Genomic DNA, 20,983 nt, shown 5'->3' with positions numbered 1-20,983 from the left:
ACATGAAGTTTTCAATGTTTATATTTTTCTGTGCTTATTTTAATTAACCTATATTCTCATGGGACAATAAAAGGACGGGATTTGCTTTCTGTATTGGACCAGGATTTTTAACACAGTTGTAAGAAAAAAGGAATATATTCACCATAGCAGCAATTTAGTGCAACAGGCTTCCAGTGCATTCTTACTTCCTTTTCATTTCCATCCTACCAGGGCATTATCTATTATGTCACGGCCTCTTCTAAGTTGGAAGAGTGGTTAGCCAATGAAACTATGCGGGATGGACTGCGGCCTTGCACTGATCGCACTTACGTTGACGTAGATCCTACATTTAACCCAAATATTGATGAGGACTATGACCTCAGACTGGCAGGAATATCCAGAGAAAGTTTCTGTGGGATTTACCTCAACTGGATTGAATACTGCTCCTCCAGGAGAGAAAAGGTAAGGCTGTGTGATCAGGCTTCCAAAGGCTTCCCACTTCAGTTTAGCTACAAGCAGGGACTTCAGGCCCTTGTGACATGCCCCTACATTCTATTCCTACAGTAAAGCTGAGCAGTTTTATTATTATAATAAAACGCTATCACTTGATGGTCATTAATTTTACCTGCCTTGATTTTTATGCAGTCAGAGTGATGTCATTGGTGTTATACTGTTGATTTAAAATAATAAAGCTCCTACCAAGTTTAGGTGCGCACAAGTTTTGGGGGTTGGATCTGATCTTTTTTGTTTCCAGATTACCTCAGAAAAGTATTTTCTTCACACTGACATTTTGTTTTAAAATGTGATTTGCCTGGGATTTTTGTTTTTCTTCCATCACTCAAATGCAGAGCCCCATTTGTAGCCTGTATTTAAAAATGTTTTAAAAATCTTGCAAGGCACATTTTTCAGCTTTTCTGTTGGATTTGCTGTACCATAAGCCCAGTAGGGATGCAATCATTTATATCTTAACCTGCAGTTAGTATAAACCTTCCCTTGCCACTATATCTATAGCATGTACACTTTGTGCTTCGTACACACTTTCCAAGCATGGGACAGCTATCATGGTTCATGAGATGGGAAGAGTATTGTTCTTGAAAAGTTTCTGTTCTTCTGGGCTGTATAATAAGCTAAATAAAATTCATATCATCATTGTTCATTTTACAGTCTTTTCCATCTAGAGAGTTCAAGGTGTGCTACAGCAGGACAACATTTACTTATTTACTCTCAAGTAAATAAATGCACAGTAGTCATTGCAGGGGTACATCATAAAGACCTCAAAATAAGTCTGAAAAAACAGAAGTGCATTTGGGGAAAGCACTATGAGAGCAATAAAGAAAGCATTGGCCAACTTGGATTTTTGGCTCAAGCCACCTTCGAGCCATGATTTTAGTAGTTTTCTGAAAGCTAGCAGATTAAGGGCTAGTCTGATGTTAGGTGGTAAAGAATTACAAGGGCTTGGTACTGACCCAGAGAAGGCTTTGCCTGGTGATCGTGAAGCTTAGCTCATTAGGTATAAGTACTCCTAGACGTGTTGTGAGCAAGAGGGCACATATGAGATGAGTCGGCAATTGAGGTAGGGCGGTGCGCAGCCATTTAGGGCTTTGAAGGCCAGAGCCAAGATTTTGAATTGGCCTAAGTAGGATATTGGGAGCCAGAGATTTTTAATTGGGCTGTGTAGGATATTGGGAGCCAGCGATTGCAGAATAGACGTAATTGTCTCAAATGTATTTGTGTTCAACATAGCAAAATGCTGCAGCCCAACTTAAATACAAGTGCTGGTTGAGTTTTTTTTGGGATCCCTATGTAGAATGAATTGCATTAATCCAGGTGGGAGATCATACAGGCCTAGATGGCTATGACAAATGCAGGGCCATCAAAGAAGGAGTGAAGATGGCAAAGTTGGCGTAGCTGAAAGAATGCTGATTTGGATTTAGCTAAGATCTGAGCTTAAATGATGAGCTTGGAGTCCAGCACAAATCCCAGGCTGTGAATTTGGCAGCTGAAGAGCTGTCCCTTAAAGAATCACCTTGGTTCTCTTTGCCAGGGTGTTTTTCCTATCTAGAGCACTTCTGTCTTTTATGGATTTAGTGTTTATTTTGGTGTAGCATTTATATAGGTTAGCCAGTAAACATCACCAGATTTTGTTGTTCTTCCAATAAAATCAACTTTAATCATTTGTTTCATCTTTTCTCACTTTAACTTTTGTTTATTTCAAGCTGCTGGATACAGATAAAGACTCAGCCCTGGTGACTCTTTGTTATGGACTCTGTGTTCTGGGAAGGAGAGCTCTGGGGACTGCTTCTCATCATATGTCCAGGTAAAAAAAAATGTGTATATATATCTTTTTTTTTTTTTTTTTTTTTTTTAAGGATAGGAGTATGAAAGAGTTGGGAAAAAAAATGAAATGTCCTTTTGCTATCAAAGTATAAAACATTTAGTATTTTCTGAGGATTTCTCAACCCTGACCCAGAATTCTTATTCCTCTCTGCCACCAGCTTCTAATATAACACCTTGCCTTCGTCACTGGTGGTCAGAACCACTTTCCACATCAGCTTTGTGTTTCATACTCTCTGCTACTCAAGACAAATTCAAACTTTTCAGTACAGTAAATGATGGGGTTGTTAGTAAAGTAGAGCTTCTCCACTCAGTGCTGGTCAAAGTCCAGACCTTAACCCCAGTCTCTTTCTTCCTCCCTATGACTCTGCAACCCAGCCCATATTCACAAAGTACTGGGGCTTGAGGCCAAATAGCTTTTGGGCATCCACACTTGATGCTCTAACTTTTTAAGTGTATATGTTTGGGTATAGGGCAAAAATATTTTGCAGCATAACCACAAGCAGCCCCAACACTTTTTTGGAAACCAAAGCTCAGTTCCCTGACCCTTCCAGCAGCAGCGATGGCACATTTTATAACCGGAGCCAGGTTCAGCTTCCTGACCTCTTCATCAGCAGTAAAACATAGAAAACATAGTTCACAATTACTCATTTACTGTGATGTTAATAATCTTCTGAATTTATGTATCTACTTTAAAGCTCTTATATTCTGCCAAATTCAATAAAATTGCCTTAAGCGGATGAAAATGTTGTAAAAGCAGAGCAGTTAAATGAAGAACAAAAGAAACAGTACATTTTAAGAACGCTTGAAAAACTTGAGCGAAATAAAACATGTTTTTGGAAGGCTTTATAGCCTGATCTCTCAGTGCCAAAGGCAATGAGTTCCAAATAAGACCAGCAACTGAGAGCTCATTTCAAGTATCTTGCAATCTAACTCTTTAAAAAAAAATAAATAAAGGAGGAGCAAAAAGCAGAAAATCAGAGAGACTATAGAGGGTTATATCACTCAATGCACTTAACCAATTAACTCAGTCCATTGCAAAATGAGATTTAAATACAAGCATAATCACTTTTGAAATAAATCTATACTTCCATTTGTATCTGATTTTTCGGTAATTCAGTTTTGAGCATTTGCAAAAAAAAGACTGGATCTGAAAATGAATAAATTGAAATGGTAAGGCTTCCACCAGCTGCTCAAGAGATGAGGCACAGAGAAAGGTCTAAGTTCAGGAACTAAAATGAATGTCTCAGTGACCAGAAACATCACTGATATCCAACAAGTAAGATGCATTTTTAACACTTTGAAGGTTTTTGGCCTAGCAGCATAATTTATATAATTTCAGTTATTTTTCACTTATAGTTGTAGTTAATACACTCAGACCTCTTCAAGTATTCAGAGAGTGCAGGTTAATGATGGCTCTGATTAAGAATCATCAATCCACTCTGTCTTCACTGCTTGCAACAGTTAGGGGCCAGCTGGCCCTGACTAGATGCCAGTATTTTGCCTACAGGCATCCAGTTTTCCAGCAGTGCCCCTTCTCTCCTTTTCAACATCATCTGGCACCTCCTCTGCCACATGAGATGCCTGCTAGAGCCTGGCAGAGGGAGATGTGTCTGAAGGCCCAACAGTCTCATCCTAAACCTGGAACTGGTTTTTGACATCACTGAGACCCCAATTCCCTGCTTCCTCTGGTGGGGCAAGGGTTCAGTCTTTTCTTTCAGAATAAGTCAATATTATTAGGGGTGAGTGGAACCTGAAAACTGTGAAGTATGGCTACTGCTTGTACTTTTCTCACCCTTCTCCAACCCAGTGGAGATCAGTCTTCAGCTGAGACCCTCCTCAGTCTGCTCAACTGCAGCTGAAATTAACCTCTCTTCTTCAGCAGAAGGTAATAGAATTGGACCTGCCTCAGGAATGAGGCCAGGGGTTCTACTCTCAGTACTTTTTAATCTCCAAGAAGCCAGGGCAATTGAGGCCCATCCTGGATTTGTGAAAACTGAACAAATTATTGATCTGAGACAAGTTCAAAATTAATTCCCTGCCAATAATTCTGAACTTCATTCAACCAAGGAATTGGTTGTGCACTCTGGATCTGTAAGTTGGTTTTGCATACATCCCATTTCACTCCACCCATCAGAAGTTCCTCAGTTTTTGAGGTAGTGTGTGTGCATAAGATGCCTGTTGGCGGCTCCAAAAGTGTTCATGAAGAAAGCTCCAAAAGTATTCATGAAGAGTGTTGCAAACATAGCTGCACAGCTTTGTCAGCAAGGAATTTGTGTGTTCCTTTACCTGGACACTTAGTAACTGGCCCGTCTTCAAAGAGTGTTCTTGCATTCCTCAGCATGATAATTCAATTCCTCCAGTCTCTAGAGTTCCTGGTCAATTTTGCAAAGTCCAGCTTAGTACTATCCTGAGGGATTTGGTTCATAAGAGCCTGGATAGAGTCTCACTCCAGGAAAAGATGTTTCTTCCTATCAAATGGGCCAAAGTTTAGGTGGGTCTGGTGAAGTCCTTTCTGCAGTGGGACCAGATGTCAGCAAGGTCAATCCTTGTTCATGTAGGTCACATGGCTTCAGCAGTTCATTGGGTTCCTTAGATTCATTTTCGAATGTGGGTTCTACAATGGTCCCACCAATGCCAGTGTGTAAACTGCTCCAGCCTTTATCCCATCAAATCTTGGTGACTCCTGAAATGCAAATGACCCTCTAGTGGTGGATGAACCTGGATGCTTTGACAGTGGGTCTCACTACATGTCTCAGCACATCAAGTGGCACTGATACCTCTACTAGAGGGTGGGGAATACCCACTGGCACCACTTAGACCCATAAGAATATAAGAAATTGCCATACTGGGACAGATCCAAGGGTCCATCAAGCCCAGCGTCTTGTTTCCAACAGCGGCCAATCCAGGCTACAAGTAGTACCAAACCTCTAAGTAGATTCTATGCTACTGATGCCAGTAATAGCAGTGGCTATTCTCTGTCAGCTTGATTAATAGCAGTTAATGGACTTCTCTTCCAAGAACTTATCCAAACCTTTTTTAAACCCAGCTCCACTAACTCAACTAACCACATCCTTTGGCAACAAATTCCAGAGCTTAATTGGGCATTGGAGAAAACTTTTTTCACTCAATTAATTTTAAATGTGCTACTTGCTAATTTCATGGAGTGCCCCCTAGTCCTTCTGTTATCTGAAAAAGTAAATAACCGATTCACATTTACCCGTTCTAAATCTATTATGATTTTAAAGACCTCTATCATATTCCCCCTCAGTCATCTTTTCTCCAAGCTGAACAGCTCTAACTTCTTTTGCCTTTCCTCTTAGGGGAGCTGTTCCTTCCCCTTTACCATTTTGGTCCCTAGTGGAAAGTAACATGCAAATCATCAATCTTGTGGAACTACAACCCATTTGTTAATCACTTAGGACTTACTCCCACCTGCTCTTGAGCAAGAAAATCTTGGTCCAGATGGTTAACCAGGTGGCCATGTTTTATATAAACATGCAAGAAGGCATGTGCTTTTACACCATTTCCGAGGAAGCCCTCAGGATCTAGTTATGGACTGTCCTCTCAATGCACATCTCCAAGCTACCTGACTTCCAGAAGTGCAGAATATACTGTCAAGCCATCTTAACAGAGTTCTACAACCACACAAGTAGTCCTTGGAACCAGAAGTTGCAAACTGCATGTCCCGTTGATGGGGCACCCCAGTAATCAAGCTGCTTGCCCCAGAGTACAACAGGTTGATGAGTTTATTTATTTATTTATTTATTATTTTTTATATACCGACATTCATCTCAATTGAGATATCACACCGGTTTACATTCAGGTACTGTAGGTATTTCCCTATCCCCAGAGGGCTTACAATCTAAGTTTTTGTACCTGAGGCAATGTAGTCTGTTCAGTGCATCCAAGCACCTGCAGATCAGCTCTCAATGCTTTCATGCTAGAGTGGAGTGTTTGTCTACAAAATGTACCTCTCAATCCCTCTCATTACTGAGACTATGCAGAAGGTCCTCCTGGATAAGGCAAAGGTAATCTTCATAGCACTGGCCTGGCCATGGCACATATGGTATCCATAGCTCATCTGTCTGTAATTCCCCGGGGTCTTTCTCTGACACATCAGACAGGAAGGCGGCCAGCTGACATCTGAGCTTGCTGTTGACCTAAAACATTGCCACTGTCCTCCTAAAAGCCAGAATTGGTGATGGGGAGGTGGGAGAGATGAGGACCATGGCTACTTAGCTCTTGGTCTTCTGCAGTAGATTTGCAGGGAATGGGAAATTCCACAGTAAGGATTGGATTTCATAGTCCTTCCCACAGATTCGCAGGAGAGCAGGGGTCCTGGTTATAAGCAATGTAATAAATAAGTCTCATAGCTGATTAAATGTTAACATAACGCTAAAGCATTCAGTTGCATAGGAGTGTTGCGTTCCCAGCATGTCTTCATTCAGCAAGCCATGTAAAGTAAATCTGTCCTATTAACCAAGAAAAGTATTGGATGTAGGTTGATTTCCATGCCTGATTTTTATAATTGCAGATGAACGTGGAAGAAGGTGTTTGAAAAATTCACTTGCCCGCTTGTCTGGAGCAAGTGAATTTTTTTGACAGGTGAGGTAATTTGGTCCAATTATGGGTCCCAACATTTGGAGGTGGCTGCAGGTTCAGGCCCAGCCTGGGCCCTGTTCTATTTTTAGCTTTATATATCAAGTTATTCCCTTACAAGGGGGCCCAAAGCAGTTTACATCATATGAGATAAAAATACATCCGTACAGCTTTGTAGGCACACAGAGGTCTATATTTAGACATAGCTGGCTAAGTATTTTAGCTGGGTAAAATGTATCTGGCTAACATAGCCAGGATATTCAGTGTTGTGGCCGTGATGCTGAATATACTCAGATAAGTTTAAATTTAACTGGATGTGGAAATCAGCTAACTTTAGACTAGCTCATTAGCAGGTCTAAAGTTAGCCGGATGTCTTAGCCAGAGAAGTTTGAATATCACTACTTAGCTTATCCCAGTAGCTTATCCCAGTTACGCCCCAGAACATTTTTTTTTTAATCCAGCTAGATTTTAGCCAGATAAGAGGCAGAATATACCAGAACTTGCCATTTAGATGGATAATTTTGTTATCCGTCTAAGTGGCTTTTGAATATCTGCCTCATACAAAATAATGTAAACAATCCCAAATACAGTTCTACCCATCCCCCACTTCCACTAGGGAAGGGATGAGGTGTATCACACAGCTACAAAGTAACACTCCCTGCCAGTCTCATTATAGTAAATATAAACAGCAGCATAATATAACAAAATATATAATAAAACAATTAACGGCATCATTGTAGATAAACTAAAATACATTAATCTCTCCCCATCCCTAATTCCCAACAGCTAACAGCAAGTCTCAAACCCCGAATTTCCCAGTCACTCCAGAAGGAGCTCCCAAAGGACCCCTCAGATAATAGCAGGAGGGGGAGGGGAAGGACTACCACTGGGCCAGCAGGGGGAAGTGGGAAAGCTTCAGCAGGAGCAGCTGGCACTGGAGGAGGCAGACACTGTTAGGAGGCAGCTGTGTATTCAGGGACTGTTTTCTTTTGTGTGTATGTCTGTACAACACTGTACATTAGGTAATGCTCTGCAAATGAACTTTAGTAGTAGTGTCTTCAGGTATGATCCAGGGCCCCAGCAAGATGATAGGACTGGAGCAGGGTGAGGAGAGTGAGTGGTGACTGGTAGAGTGTGTGAAGGAGTAGGGAAGGAAAGAAGAGGGGAGAGTAGGGGAGAAGACTACACCTGGGTGAGATGAGTAGTGGAGGAGGAGGAGAAAGTTAGGATTATATGGGGAAGAGGATGTGTATTTGCCAGCTCGCTATGTTCTCTCATTGTTCCCCTTTTGCCCCAAAATATATTTGGGTGGTGGGGAGGCAGGTGAGTTGGAGAGAGAGTACATGAGTGCATTTCAGTCCTGGCAGATAATTTCTGGAGGAATTTTTCAAACCTGCAGTGGTAGTAACTGAGGTTAAGTTTTTATGTGCTTGAAGCAGTAGTTCATATACCTGATGCAGGATTTACAGCATTTGCATTGTGCATGTATCATTACTCAAGGCTTGCATATGAGCAGGTCAGAGATACTGAAAAGCAGTGGAGTCCACAATAGAAATACCTTGAGGATGCACTGGCAGCAAGCAAGCTGGGGAGGTCAATTTCCAAGTAGTGTATGGCACTCAGACGTGGGGTTTTGGAAAAGTCCCCTCCCCCTCCTGCATATAAAAGTGCATGCGCAGTGGCAGGTCACCCAAACTTTTACGATCGGCAAGGGGGCATCTGAGGAGGAGGAGTTCGCAGTTCTGCGTGTACACGCACAACCTCGCTAGACAGAGTGCTTGCCCAAATAGCAGGTGCAGGTCTGTGCATGTACCTTTTTCTGACTCCATTGTCAAAGGGAGCTTTTTCCCTTTTAAAAATTGACATAAAACTTGTGAGTAAAAAGTTCCCACCCGACGTTACACTTTTGCGCACAATTTGAAAGTTGCTGTCCACACATGTATCCCTTCATCGCACCCCTTCTCATCAGTAGATTGCTCCCTGAAGTAGCCATGAGAAAGTTGCAGTTTTTGTTTCCTTTCTAAAGTTCAAGGTCCTTCTTTTTGGCAGAAGAAAAAGCAGCAGACAGCTAGCTAGCTTAAAGCCCTCCTGGACAGATGCTGCTGCCGGCGTCACGCAGCAGAGGGCACTGCAGCAGTATGCATTAAGGTCCCACTCGCTCACATACTCACAGTAAATTGCATGCATGTTTGATACAGCATCATTTATCAACATTTGTAAAACCTGAAGACCTAATGTTGCAATTAATCTTATCTTTGAAGAGTCCTTACATAAATTTGCTGCTGTAAGGAGATTTATCCTAAATTGCAGAGCATTAATGAACAGAGTAGTGGACTTTTTTATAATTAATAACGGATTTTTGGAGTTCACTTTTATGTCTTCATATTGAGCTGGCTCACAACTTGAAACTACCAAACAGCAAAGTTAAGCTGCTGTTTCCGAGCCCAGGGGCTCAGTATTCTTGCAGGCCTTCCTTCTCACTGCTGGTGCAAAGATGGAGTCCGTGCTGTGTCTGCCCTGCAGTGTTCCTCAGAAAGCATTGGTGGTAGTGCGGCTACCTCCAGCTGCCACGCCACTCTTTACCCCACCGCATACGCCACACGTTTCCAGTCGGCTGCTCTTCGCACTTCCAGTCACTGCTGTCTGGCGCCTGTCCCTGTGTTTCTGCTGCGCCTCCAGCCGTTGCTTCTGTGACATCCCCACCACAGCTCTCATTCGTCAGCTATGCTTTCGGCTCTTACCCTGCTGCTGCTGCTTCTGCTATTTTTAAGATGCCTCCTCGGTGGTTGCTGCTTTTACCCTGACATCATTCCTCCTCAGGCCTGCACCACCACCACATTGCTGCAGTCGTTCCTCCGCCCCACCTCCAGCTACCAGTTTTCTGGCATCTCACCACCACCTCATGCTGCATCTACAGCTTTATTCAGCCATTCTCTGATCTCCCCTGACCTTATGCCGCTGTTCCACAAGTCTTCCTTCCTTGCCCCCCCACTCGTTTAGCAGCCACCATGCCTTGGGTTCCCCTACACCCCTGCCCATTCCTTGGGGGCCTTCCTCTCCCATTTCTTGCTACTGCTGCCACTCCATGAAACAGGCCTAGCAGTCATTAGGCCCTGCTGTCTGCCTCTCGCGTCACACTCTGTAGTCCCTGGCAGCGACACCACCCCCCCCCCCCCCCCCCCCCCCCCCCAGTATCTTCTGCCTGCCTCCTGCCAATTCTAATCCTCTCTTCCTGCCGGAAACTCTCCAGCGACGCTAAAACAAAGCAAAACACGAGCATCAACTTCCCACAGCACTTTTACCCAACAACCCTGTCCCTTTTGACAGAAAACAAGCTAAAACAAGTTCACAAGGAAAACAGGAAACCACTCCAAAAGCAATTTTTTCTGGTCAGATACTAGCAAGTAGAAAAAGGGCAGAATCGGATAAGGTACTTGATTCTTGAAAAATTGCTGCAGAGAAGTGAGCAGTTTTTAAGCTTTTTTTGTTCTGACAGCCACATGATCCCATTATCTCCCTAACTTTTTTTTTTTTATACTCTCTATTTTGAGGAAAGCAGAGAAGCGTTCTTGCAACTACATGAATTTCTTGTCATAACTGCAAATCTGCCTGCATCCTTGATTTTACAGAATTGCTGAAATGCCGTGCCTTGCTAGTTTGCGTGCAGTAATTTAGCATTAATCATTTGGGGCAAAAAACCAGGGCTCAAATCTTTATTCTTCACCTACATCACTTAATGTACAACCATTATGTGAGAATTTGTAATTCACTTTTCTACACCTTATTCCAAAAATTCTTCTTCCTCTCTTGGTATAAGGGGTTGAGGTCAGTCTCATCTTTGCTTTTGAGAGAATACTAGTGAAATATGCTGGCGATGTTTTCTGCAGTTACGTTAAAATATGTCCTGAATTGTCGTAATTCCAGGATTACTGTAAACGTAATTGGGTACTGTTTCACTAGTTCTTGATACTGGTAATAAAGGAGATGAACCCCCCTTTTTCAGTCTTATCCTATGAGAGAAAGCTAATTAGCTTAATGCTAATTGCTACATTCAGTCTTTCTCTCTTTTCTATTTCATGATCTCAAGCCTCCTAGGGGGTGATTTTGAGTAGCCCGGACACCTGCAAAATCCAAGGGTACTTTTAAACCTGTGAATATTGTAGCTAATTTTCAAAGGGAAACCAGCTGGGTAGTTTCCCTTTGAAAATTGCCTACAAGGTAGGTGGACAACAGTTAAATACATATAGCCAAATAGTACTAAAAAGAAATGAAATGCATAAATCAATGACAGTATAGCAAAAAGCACCTGAAAAATGGGACAAAACACACACCATTTTAAAAATCCATTATATTATCAGCACTGAAACACAGTCATGTGCTTGCTTTATTCAAAGTAGAATTATCTTCTATTTGCATATAGGGAGATCCATTTAAAAAGATCATCTCTGGGGGTAAAGCGCAGCATGTTACCCATAGAAATGGGCTTTTATAAAATTGCTCACATATCGGAGAGGCATTCCCTAGGGCTGTGTATATTTTCTGTGTAGGGCTGGGGAGGACGTCCAATTTCTGCACGTACTTTTATTTCAAAAGTATGAGTGTAGATTTCACTGGGGAAACTACCTGTGCACATTACTAGGTGTAAATGTTTGTGGCCAGATTTCCTGCAGCAACTTTTAAAGCAAAGGTACGTGTGTACTTTATACTAATTTTCAAAGTGAAAAGTTTGCAGCTAAAAACTACCCACTGATATTATACACCCTCTCAAAATGACCCCCTTTATGTATAAGAAAATAAATGGGGATCATATTTATAAATGTTGGTGTCCTTCCTCTCTTCTTTTCTTTCCTCATACATATTTTCCAGCACTTGATAAATAACTAGGGCTAGGTACCAGTGGCATGCAGTGACATTTTATAGCAAGGGGATTCAGTCTCGTTCCCTCAGTCCCCTCTCCCCTTCCACATATGCACTGCTTGCTTGCCTCTCCAGTCTACAGCAGCCTCGCTCCCTCAACCCCCTCTCCTCTAGATTTAAGAGACACATGGAACCCATATGGCATTAGGCCTTTTGTAACATGTAATGGGTGTAGGCTTGGCCCTCAGAAATCCATGAATAAACAATTACAGTATAGCAAATCTCCCATACCAAGAGCAGCACTAATTGCCAGCACTCAAATACAATCTTCCCAATGAAAAGGCAACACTGCAAATTTTACATCAAGCTCTAATACACCAATATACCTCCTATTTAAAAAAACAAAACAAGCCAGGCTGCCCAAAATACCTGTAAATTTAAAAAAAAAAAATACATGTACTTAAAAGTATTGTACAAAAGCTTTTAAAACTTCACAAGTCCCTTCTTCATTTGTCAGATCAACGACATTCACACCTAATGACAGGCCCTATATTGGAATAACTCACATACATTGTATTTTTTTGATAATACTTTCATAGCTCCAATAAAAACTCACAGCCTGCCAAAATAGTTACTTCAAGAGACAAATCTGTCATATCAAAACACCACTGAAGGAACTTAACATGTATACCCTAGAAGGGAAGCGAGACAGGGGATGTGATACAGATATTTCAATACCTGAAAGTGATTAATGCACGAGAAGCCAAGCTTTTTCAGTGGAAAGGAAGCTGCAGAACTAAGCTCCAAGGGGACAGATTCAGAAACAATATCAAGAGGTAATTTTTCCACGGAGAGAGTGGTGGATACCTGGCTATCCCCATAGGAGTTGGGGATAGCATTCCAGGGATTGTGAAAGATTTAAAAAAGCATGCGATAAACAGAGGATCCCTAGTGGCAAGACAATGGTAATGAAGGCACAGGGCAACCTTCGCTGATCTACAGTTGCAGCCCAATGTAGCAGTGAGATGTCTACATTGAACTTCCTGGAAAGCATGGGGGAAACTTGTACAGAGCAGCAGCAGCTGCAGCCCTAAAGGGGGAACACAATGGGATTGGTGTTTGGGTTCCATGTGGGAATTTGATCTACTTTGGGTAAATGTGCATAAAATTGCTGCTTGGCAGACTAGATGGGCCTATTGGTCTTTATATGCCACTATTTATTTACTAACTCCCAGGACTCAAACGGCAACACCCCTGCCTTGGAAAGAGCAGCACTGCAAACATTACATCAGACCTTAGAAGATCAATACACCTCCTCTTGAAAACAGAACAAGATGGGCTGCTATGGACCCCTACACAGAAAATATACACAGCAAAATCCCTCACCTCAGTCGCACATACAGCAAAGACAGTCCCTTACCAAAGGCAAAAAAAGAGACCAAAAAACAAAAGTTTTTTTTTTTTTTTGGCTGCCAATACACTACAGAATAATCCATAAATCCCTCACCACAATCTTCAAAAACATCCATGGACTAGCTCCACTCCATCTACAAATAGCTCTCAAACACTCCTCCAACAGACCCACTAGAGAAGTGTACAGAGAATTTCTACAGGTACCACACACCAATACCACCCAACATATAACTCTGAGAGACAGGGCCTTCTCTACAGCAGGTCCCCCATTATGGAACTCAATCCCCTTAGAATTACGACAGGAACCATGTCTTCCAACCTTCAGAAAGAGACTTAAGACATGGCTGTTCAAGAAAGCCTTTCCGGACTTAGACTGATGCTCTTCCACCAAATACAGAAAGACGGATTACCTCCCACTAAACTGATACAGACATACCAAAAACTGCTCGTTCTTCTTCTTGCTAAAACTTCTATCATACTCTTCTTCTTCTCCCAGTTAGAACCATCCTTGTTTTATTGTAACTGATTTTTCTGCGCACTTTTATAACTTGTTATAATGTTTAAATGTTTACTCTAATATTTATGCATGTTTATAATGTTTTGATCACCCCTTGTTTTATGTAAACCGACATGATACGAATTCCGTGAATGCCGGTATAGAAAAAAACTCAAATAAATAAATAAGAAATATAAAACATCAATCATAAAAGTAAAACCATACTAATAAAAAGAATAAATATTTATAAACTGCTGTGTTAAATATCCAGTAACTAAAACCTCATAAAAAAATGTTTATAAAGTTTCCCAAACTATCACTACAAGATTTCAAAACAGCAAACATAACAAATAATATCCAATAATAAAACTAATAACGATTTAAAAAATTTCCCACTCTTCATACCTAGGATGTCTTTATTTTCAGCCGCTCTGAGATTGTTGTGGATTGGGGGAGAGGAGAGCTGTACAAACTTTTTTCTCTCTCTCTTTCTCACCCCCCCCCCCCCCTTTACTGGTTCTCCACTACCCACTCACAGTAGCTCTCATTACCCCCACCCCACACATACGCACATAGATTCTCACCCACCTACCCTCCCCCCCACACACAGGTAGTCATCCATCCACACACTGGCAGTTACACTTAGACACATCCCGAAATACAGGCTCTAAACCCCCCCTCCCCCACACACACACATCCTCTCACCCATACATTCACAGGATCTCACCCACCCACAGGCTCTGACCCTCCCCCCCACCCCCACAGTCACCTACATATAGGCAATCACAAATAACCCCCACCCCTACACACAGCATATCACCCAACCACACACACGCTCTTGCTCTCTCTCTCTCTCACCCAGCCACACACATTCGCTTTTAACCCCTACATACATATACAGCCTCTCGCCCACATATAAACAGGAGCTCACCCACCCAGGTAGTTATCCACACACACACACAGGCAGTCACTCACCCATACCCTGCTCTCAAACCCTCACACCCAGGTACTCATCCACACAGAAACAGGCTCTACCCCATCTACACACACACACACAGGGCCTCCTCTTTAGCTACCAGTGGGATGGGGTCCGCTGACAGCCACCGCATCCTCCTCTCTTCGGCCGCCAGTGGGATGGGGTTTGCTGGCAGCACTAGATTCTCCTACCTTCAGCTATCAATGGGATGGGGTTTACTGTCCACCTCATTCTCTCTCTCTCTCTCCAGTCATTATGGGACAGGCTCCGCGGCGGCTCGCTGAGTTGTCAGACGGGTTCATCCTATTGTTATCTCCTGCTGCAACAGGATTGATCTCATAGGTGGTGCAGGAAATGGCATTTGGATAAATGTGAATCCTGCCTGTGGGGGATAGTGTAGGCCACGGCAAGGGTGATGCCACTGATCGGATTGGGCAGGGGTTTGGTTTAAGCCTACTCATTCCAATGTGTATTACATTGGGGTGGCACTTGCCATCCCATAGTGACATCTATGGGCTAGGGATTCACCGAATCCCTGGAAGGCTTTTACCACATACCACATGCCAGATCTGTTTCCATCTCTTTCCAAAGTCCAGCTTTCTCTCCCCATCTCTCTTATCCCTCCATTTTCCCATTATGGGGTAAATTTCCAAAGGCCTATGTTCCTTTTTACTCAGATAAAAAATAGTTAACCCACTTACATTGGCCGTATCCAGGTAAGTGTGTGTTTAGCCACTATATTGTACACAAATGTGTTTATAATTAATAAAAAAAAAAAAAAAAAAGTGTTCCAAGGGACATATATTTGGAAACTGCACACAATGATTTTGTGATAGAAATGCACACACTAATAGCAGTTTTATCCTGGTGTCATTGGGGCTCTGATCTTTTGTATTTTATCTGTTCCTACTTGTGATTTTGGTTTGTTCATTTGAGTACAGTTGGGTTTTTAAGTTATGTTTAAGATTGTTAAATGTTCTCACTTATACTCCATTTTGAGCTAACTTAGGTAAGATGGATTATAAAAGTGAATGCATAAATAATGTGCATGCTTTGTCATCACTGAAACCCATGTAGGGGTATACGTGTTTTTAGTTGCCCAGCCAATGAGTATTCAATGTACACAAGTACTTTGTGTTGGAAAACAGACCAGGTTTGTATGGGCTGAAAAGTACACAATTATATATTTACCAATTAGGCACCCACTTGAAAATAAACTCATACGTCCCAGCCCCCCCTTTTTTCCCAGCATTCTGCCAGAATCGGCCAGCATCTCTTCTTGATTTCTCTCTTCTTCAAAGCTTAAGACGTCTGCCGCGCCGCTCCCCAGAAACTCCTGAATTTTGGCAGCGCTTACCTTTTAGAATTCAGGGGCCATGAAAGGGGTTCACGGAGCTGCAGGGGAAAGAGAGAGGGTGCTTCCCTGTCCTCTGGCTGCATCTCGGTCTTTTCCGCACGTCTTTCTTTGCAGTAAAAGCAGGGGAGAGGGGGACAGTAAAGGGCTGCTCTTTACCTTAGGCTGCTCTCTCTTATGAAGGAGTGGGTTTGCGGCAGAATTCCTAAAAGGAAACTATTTTGATGGGGCAAGTGAGAAGCGGGTGACTTAATATCACTAAGGCAAACCCCTACTGCTTTTCCAAGGGGAAGGGGCTTGTGGCAATTCCACTACCTAAAATCTATTAATTCTGAAAATGGTCTTACGCTTATAAAAGCAACATGCTATCATATTAATATTTCACTCTCTGAAAAATTGAGAAAAACAAGTTAAATATAAACTGCAGTTTCATTCCAATATTGGTTACCTATGAACTTAATATTTTTTGTTCCCATCCTAAATAGCAATTTGGAGTCTTTCCTGTATGGTCTTCATGCCTTGTTTAAAGGAGATTTTCGTATCTCATCAATCCGGGATGAGTGGATTTTTGCTGACATGGAATTGTTGAGGAAAGTGGTGGTTCCAGCAATACGCATGTCACTCAAACTTCATCAAGTAAGTGGCTGTAAAATTACCCAGAGGTCTATGCTTTCCAGCTACTGCTCTCCTTGTGCCTTTTCTCTATCATACAGGCCGATACAGAAGCGCCCCCGCTCCCGACGCGCACACAGGCCACTCTTCTGGGCGCGCGATACAGAAAGTCCAGGTATGTAAATTAGGGCTCGCCGGCAGCTGTCAACGGGTTTAACAGCTGACGCTCAATTTTACCAGCGTCTGTTCTCGAACCCGCTGACAGCCACGGGTTCGGAAAACAGACGCCAGCTAAATTAAGTGTCCGTCTTGCGGGCCGCTTGCAGATTTTTAAATTTTTTTCATTTTAGGGGCTCTGACATAATATCGCTATGATACTAAGTCGGAGGGTGTACAGAAAAGCAGTTTTTTCTGCTTTTCTGTACACTTCCCCGGTGTCGGCCGAAATTAACACCTGCCTTTGGCAGGAGTTAATTTCTGCGAGTGAAATGTGCGGCTTGGCTGCACATTTTACTTTCTGAATTGCGCGGGAATAACTAATAGGGCCATCAACATGCATTTGTATGTTGCGGACGCTATTAGTTTCAGGGGGGTTGGCCGCGCGTATTCGACGCGCTTTTACCCCTTACCGCATAAGGGGTAAAAATAGTGCGTCAAAAAAGCACGGCCAAACGCGGGCTAACAGTGCGCTCCGTCGGCGCACACTTTACTGTATCGGCCTGTAAGTAAGCCACAGAGATGAGCTAAAATGGAAAACTGCTTTTAATATGATTTAGCGGTGAGCTGTTTAAAATTAATTTTGAGTACCATCTAAACCAGAGGCAGTGGAATTAAAATATTAGTTGAGCCAAAATAGAATGTGGCTGAGGTGGGAGAAATTAAAGCCATTCTGCTCTCAACTCAGATATTTAGGTTTTGTTCAGATGAAAATAGTTGCAAGTCTGCCAGTGTCATAGATAGCGCAAATACCTTGGCAAGTGAGATTTGTGGTTTTAAGCAATGGGAAAGGAAGCATGTGGAGGAGAAGAGCCTATATAAAGATTGAAAGTTACTGCAGTCATGGATACTTCATTTGTAATCCAGTGGGTGGGTGGAATAGCATTTCATGCAGGAGCCAGGCAAGGAGAACTCTGGGCCATGAATCATGCTCTAGGTGACCTGGCATCTCATTTATCACGTGAGCTGCACAAAGCATAGCATGTAGCAATTAATCAGAGACTCATAAAATACTGCATTGTTTCATTATACCCATTCTCTTCCAGCTCTCCCTCCCCAGGAAAAAAAAATGTGGATAATGTAGAAAGCCTGCGTACTGGTGAGAGTGCAGAACTAGGAAGGCTTTCGTGAAAGTGCGTCATTACAGCATTTTGTTGCTGTGCCTGACATTTGTGGCTTCACCATTTACTTGAGAGTGCTCATCAGGCTGGGTGATTTGCTGAAATAATGGGCTCTGTACAGGTCAACTCATTAATGTTCAGACTGGATAGAGTCCCTTTTGTTCTGCAGGCTTCCATCTGCAAATTACTCATTGTGGAAATGATCACTTGTCAGCAGGAAGGTTTAACTTGAGTGCAATTTCATGTGAATTTTTGTGATGTTAAGCTTTTATGAACAGCAAATATAACTGTAGGAAAGAAAGTCAAATATTTTATTCCAAAAAGGGGTTGTAATGCATTAAGTGTAAGTCGTTACAAAGGATAAAGGGTGATGAGGAGAGCAGAATAGGGGAGATTGAATGAAAGGTAGTGGGATGTGGTAGGGGAATGATGGTACAAATATATATAGTATGGATGGGTGCAGGTGCTTATATTACATTCAATTGATAGATGCAGATCTGATCTAAATTTTGGTGAGAAGTGAATTTTAATTATGAACCACTATAGGGCCAATGCAACGAACTTTAGAATCAACATGAAGATTCCTCTGTATGCTAAAATTAATGAGCTATGCAGGAAGGCCTTACCACGCATTATAAAGGGTCTGAAAAGACATTAGTGTGAACAATCAAAAATGTATTTGTTCATACATGCAATTATGAAGGAACATCATATGTAAATGAGGAGTTACTGAGCTTACACTAAATAGCATGGTATGCTCATCTCCATGTTACTTTGCAAGAATTCACTAACTGGATGTCATTTAATACCTGCTAGCACCTGGTATTAACTTGCTAATCTGAGTATGTTACATAGCCCTGACCAGCTAAATAGCTCGCGCACACTTATTTGAGCAGAGAGCCTGAAAAATGAAGGATATGGAGAGATGACCCTGTACAACTGTACCCATTGGTTCTTGTGGCTGAATACATTTGACTACACCTTTCTAGCAAAAGCAAAACACAGCTAGCATGCACATCTTGCATAAATTCTTACACACATACACCCCACAAATAGGTCTTCTGAACACAAAACAAGTGACATTTCACTCACACTCTTCAACATTGCTCAGTGTATAAGACACGGGTTTTATACTGGTGTGGAAATGGCTAGGTTCCAAAGTACTGGTGTGATTCTTAGGATCACTGCTATGGTTAGTTTGCCTACTGAGCAATGCAGGCATTCAGAGACTTCATCCTGATAGCAGTGTTTGTGGGGGGCCCAGCCCCAACCCCCGACTAGTCACAACAGCAGGGGGCCTCCCCCACACCATCTGTCTCCAAATATACAAAGACAGCTTTAACAGGTCACCAGCAGATAGGGAAGACATAGAGGAGAGGGGAAAATAGTGCAGACTCACTTGAGCACTTAAAAACATTTCTCCTTTATTTACAGAAGGAAAATGTATTTGCAAGAATTAGGTTCCCAGAGGACAAAGATCTTCGCTGTCATTGACATTGTTAGTTTAGCCAAAAAACACTGTAGGCATTCCGAACCTTGAGACTGAAAAACAGACTGAGCCTTAACAGCTGTTTTTTGAAGCAGTAGCACACTTGTGTATGGTGCTGCCATTGTGGTGCCTAACTGCCTATACTTACCAGGTTAAGTAGATATAGATGGAGGAATAGTTAGATGTAAGTGCCTATCTGATTCTCAGTGGCCAGATTCCTCCTTAGGTTTCTACCTAGCCAGCTCTCTTCTGTCCCCAGTTACATCATAACATGCTGCTCTTTGAAGATTCCTACTGACACAAGTCAGATCGTTAAACACAGAGTTATGTCAGTTCTATGCATCCTGAAACTCTCTGCTCTTTTTTACCTCATCTACAACATACTAGCCTCTACCACTTCTTTCCTCTACACTGACAAACAATTCCCATGTACCAGGTTCAGTTATATATCTCTTGGAAGCCAATAGGAAGAAGTCAAGAAGAAAAGAGATGTGTATACTCAGTGTAGTGTGATCACACTATTAAGTGTGCCCTCAAGAAGTTGCATGAACACACACTTTACCCAATGGCTTTTTAGGTTTTCTTATACAAAAATAGCAAGCACCCCACTATTTCAGAACATTTTTTTCCATCGATAAGCAGGCTGAATTAGCTATACTGTCTAGGGTGACATCATCCAACGGCGCACAGTCCAGAACCCTCTCAAAGTAGCAGAGCTGGGATGCTCTGCTTATGTGTGGCAGTTCGCATGCGATCACCTCATTCTGAGATCTTCAGTTTTTTCTCCACGTCAGTGTGTGGATGTGAACCTTCTCAAATCTGTTTTCTCACATTTGCTAACAGCACTCTTCAGTAGTAAAATGTCCATGAAAGGTTCTGGGGTTCATATTATTGTCAGTGCAGACATATTGTGTCTGCCAGAGATGGATACAATTACTGTTACTTCTGCCTCGGTCTGGATCATGACCATGCATCCTACAGCTGCTGAGAGAGAATGTCCCCCCGAGACCAACAGTGGGCCGAGAAAATAGCCAGACTGCGGGAGACAGAGGCCAGATAATCATTGGGCAGCTATGCCCCCTCCCCTTGGCACTTTGTTTATTCCTCACCAGGGCCGAAATCTCATTGTCATAAGACCTACAGGTGAGCCTCTTCACTTGTGTCAGATAAGCCCACCTCGAAATAGGCAAGGCCTGCATAAGCCAAAGTCCACACACCTAAGGACAGTATTTCGAACACGAGGCTACCGCAGAAAAAAAGCACTCAAAATTAACTCTTTCTGCGCTGTTGGGCCCACCAGAAGCTGCATCAATGGCTGCTTTGTCGAGGCCTACCAAGCCTGCATCAAGACTCCATGCATTCGATGCATCTCGAAGCGAAGCACTGTGACGCACAGGTGTTGTCACACAATGGAAGACAATCAACACAGTTGGAGCTCCTGATGCACAGCGCATCGACATCAATTGATGCAGCAGCCACACCAACAAAGCCTTCAAAGTACACCACAATGAAATTAGCTTCTGCTTTGAAGCAT

At 42.5% G+C, this 20,983-nt stretch overlaps 1 protein-coding gene across 9 annotated transcripts in view; it reads left to right on the top strand.

Annotated features, from left to right (window-relative positions):
- The window catches only part of PCNX1 (pecanex 1), a 380,420-nt gene that overhangs the window by 244,467 nt on the left and 114,970 nt on the right, over nt 1-20,983 (top strand). For all 9 annotated transcript variants that reach the window (XR_003856303.1, XM_029598749.1, XM_029598753.1 and 6 more), the window contains 3 exons: nt 211-441; nt 2,196-2,296; nt 16,497-16,647. Coding sequence is in view for 8 of the 9 variants with exons in the window: in XM_029598749.1 (XP_029454609.1) it covers nt 211-441; nt 2,196-2,296; nt 16,497-16,647 (483 nt within the window). In the remaining variant the exon portion in view is untranslated. The remainder of the gene's footprint in view (nt 1-210; nt 442-2,195; nt 2,297-16,496; nt 16,648-20,983) is intronic.

The sequence above is a fragment of the Rhinatrema bivittatum genome, chromosome 4, assembly GCF_901001135.1.
Source record: "Rhinatrema bivittatum chromosome 4, aRhiBiv1.1, whole genome shotgun sequence".
Taxonomy (NCBI): domain Eukaryota; kingdom Metazoa; phylum Chordata; class Amphibia; order Gymnophiona; family Rhinatrematidae; genus Rhinatrema; species Rhinatrema bivittatum.
The sequence above is the reverse complement of the archived record's forward strand: the minus strand, read 5'-3'. Positions and strand labels throughout refer to the sequence as shown.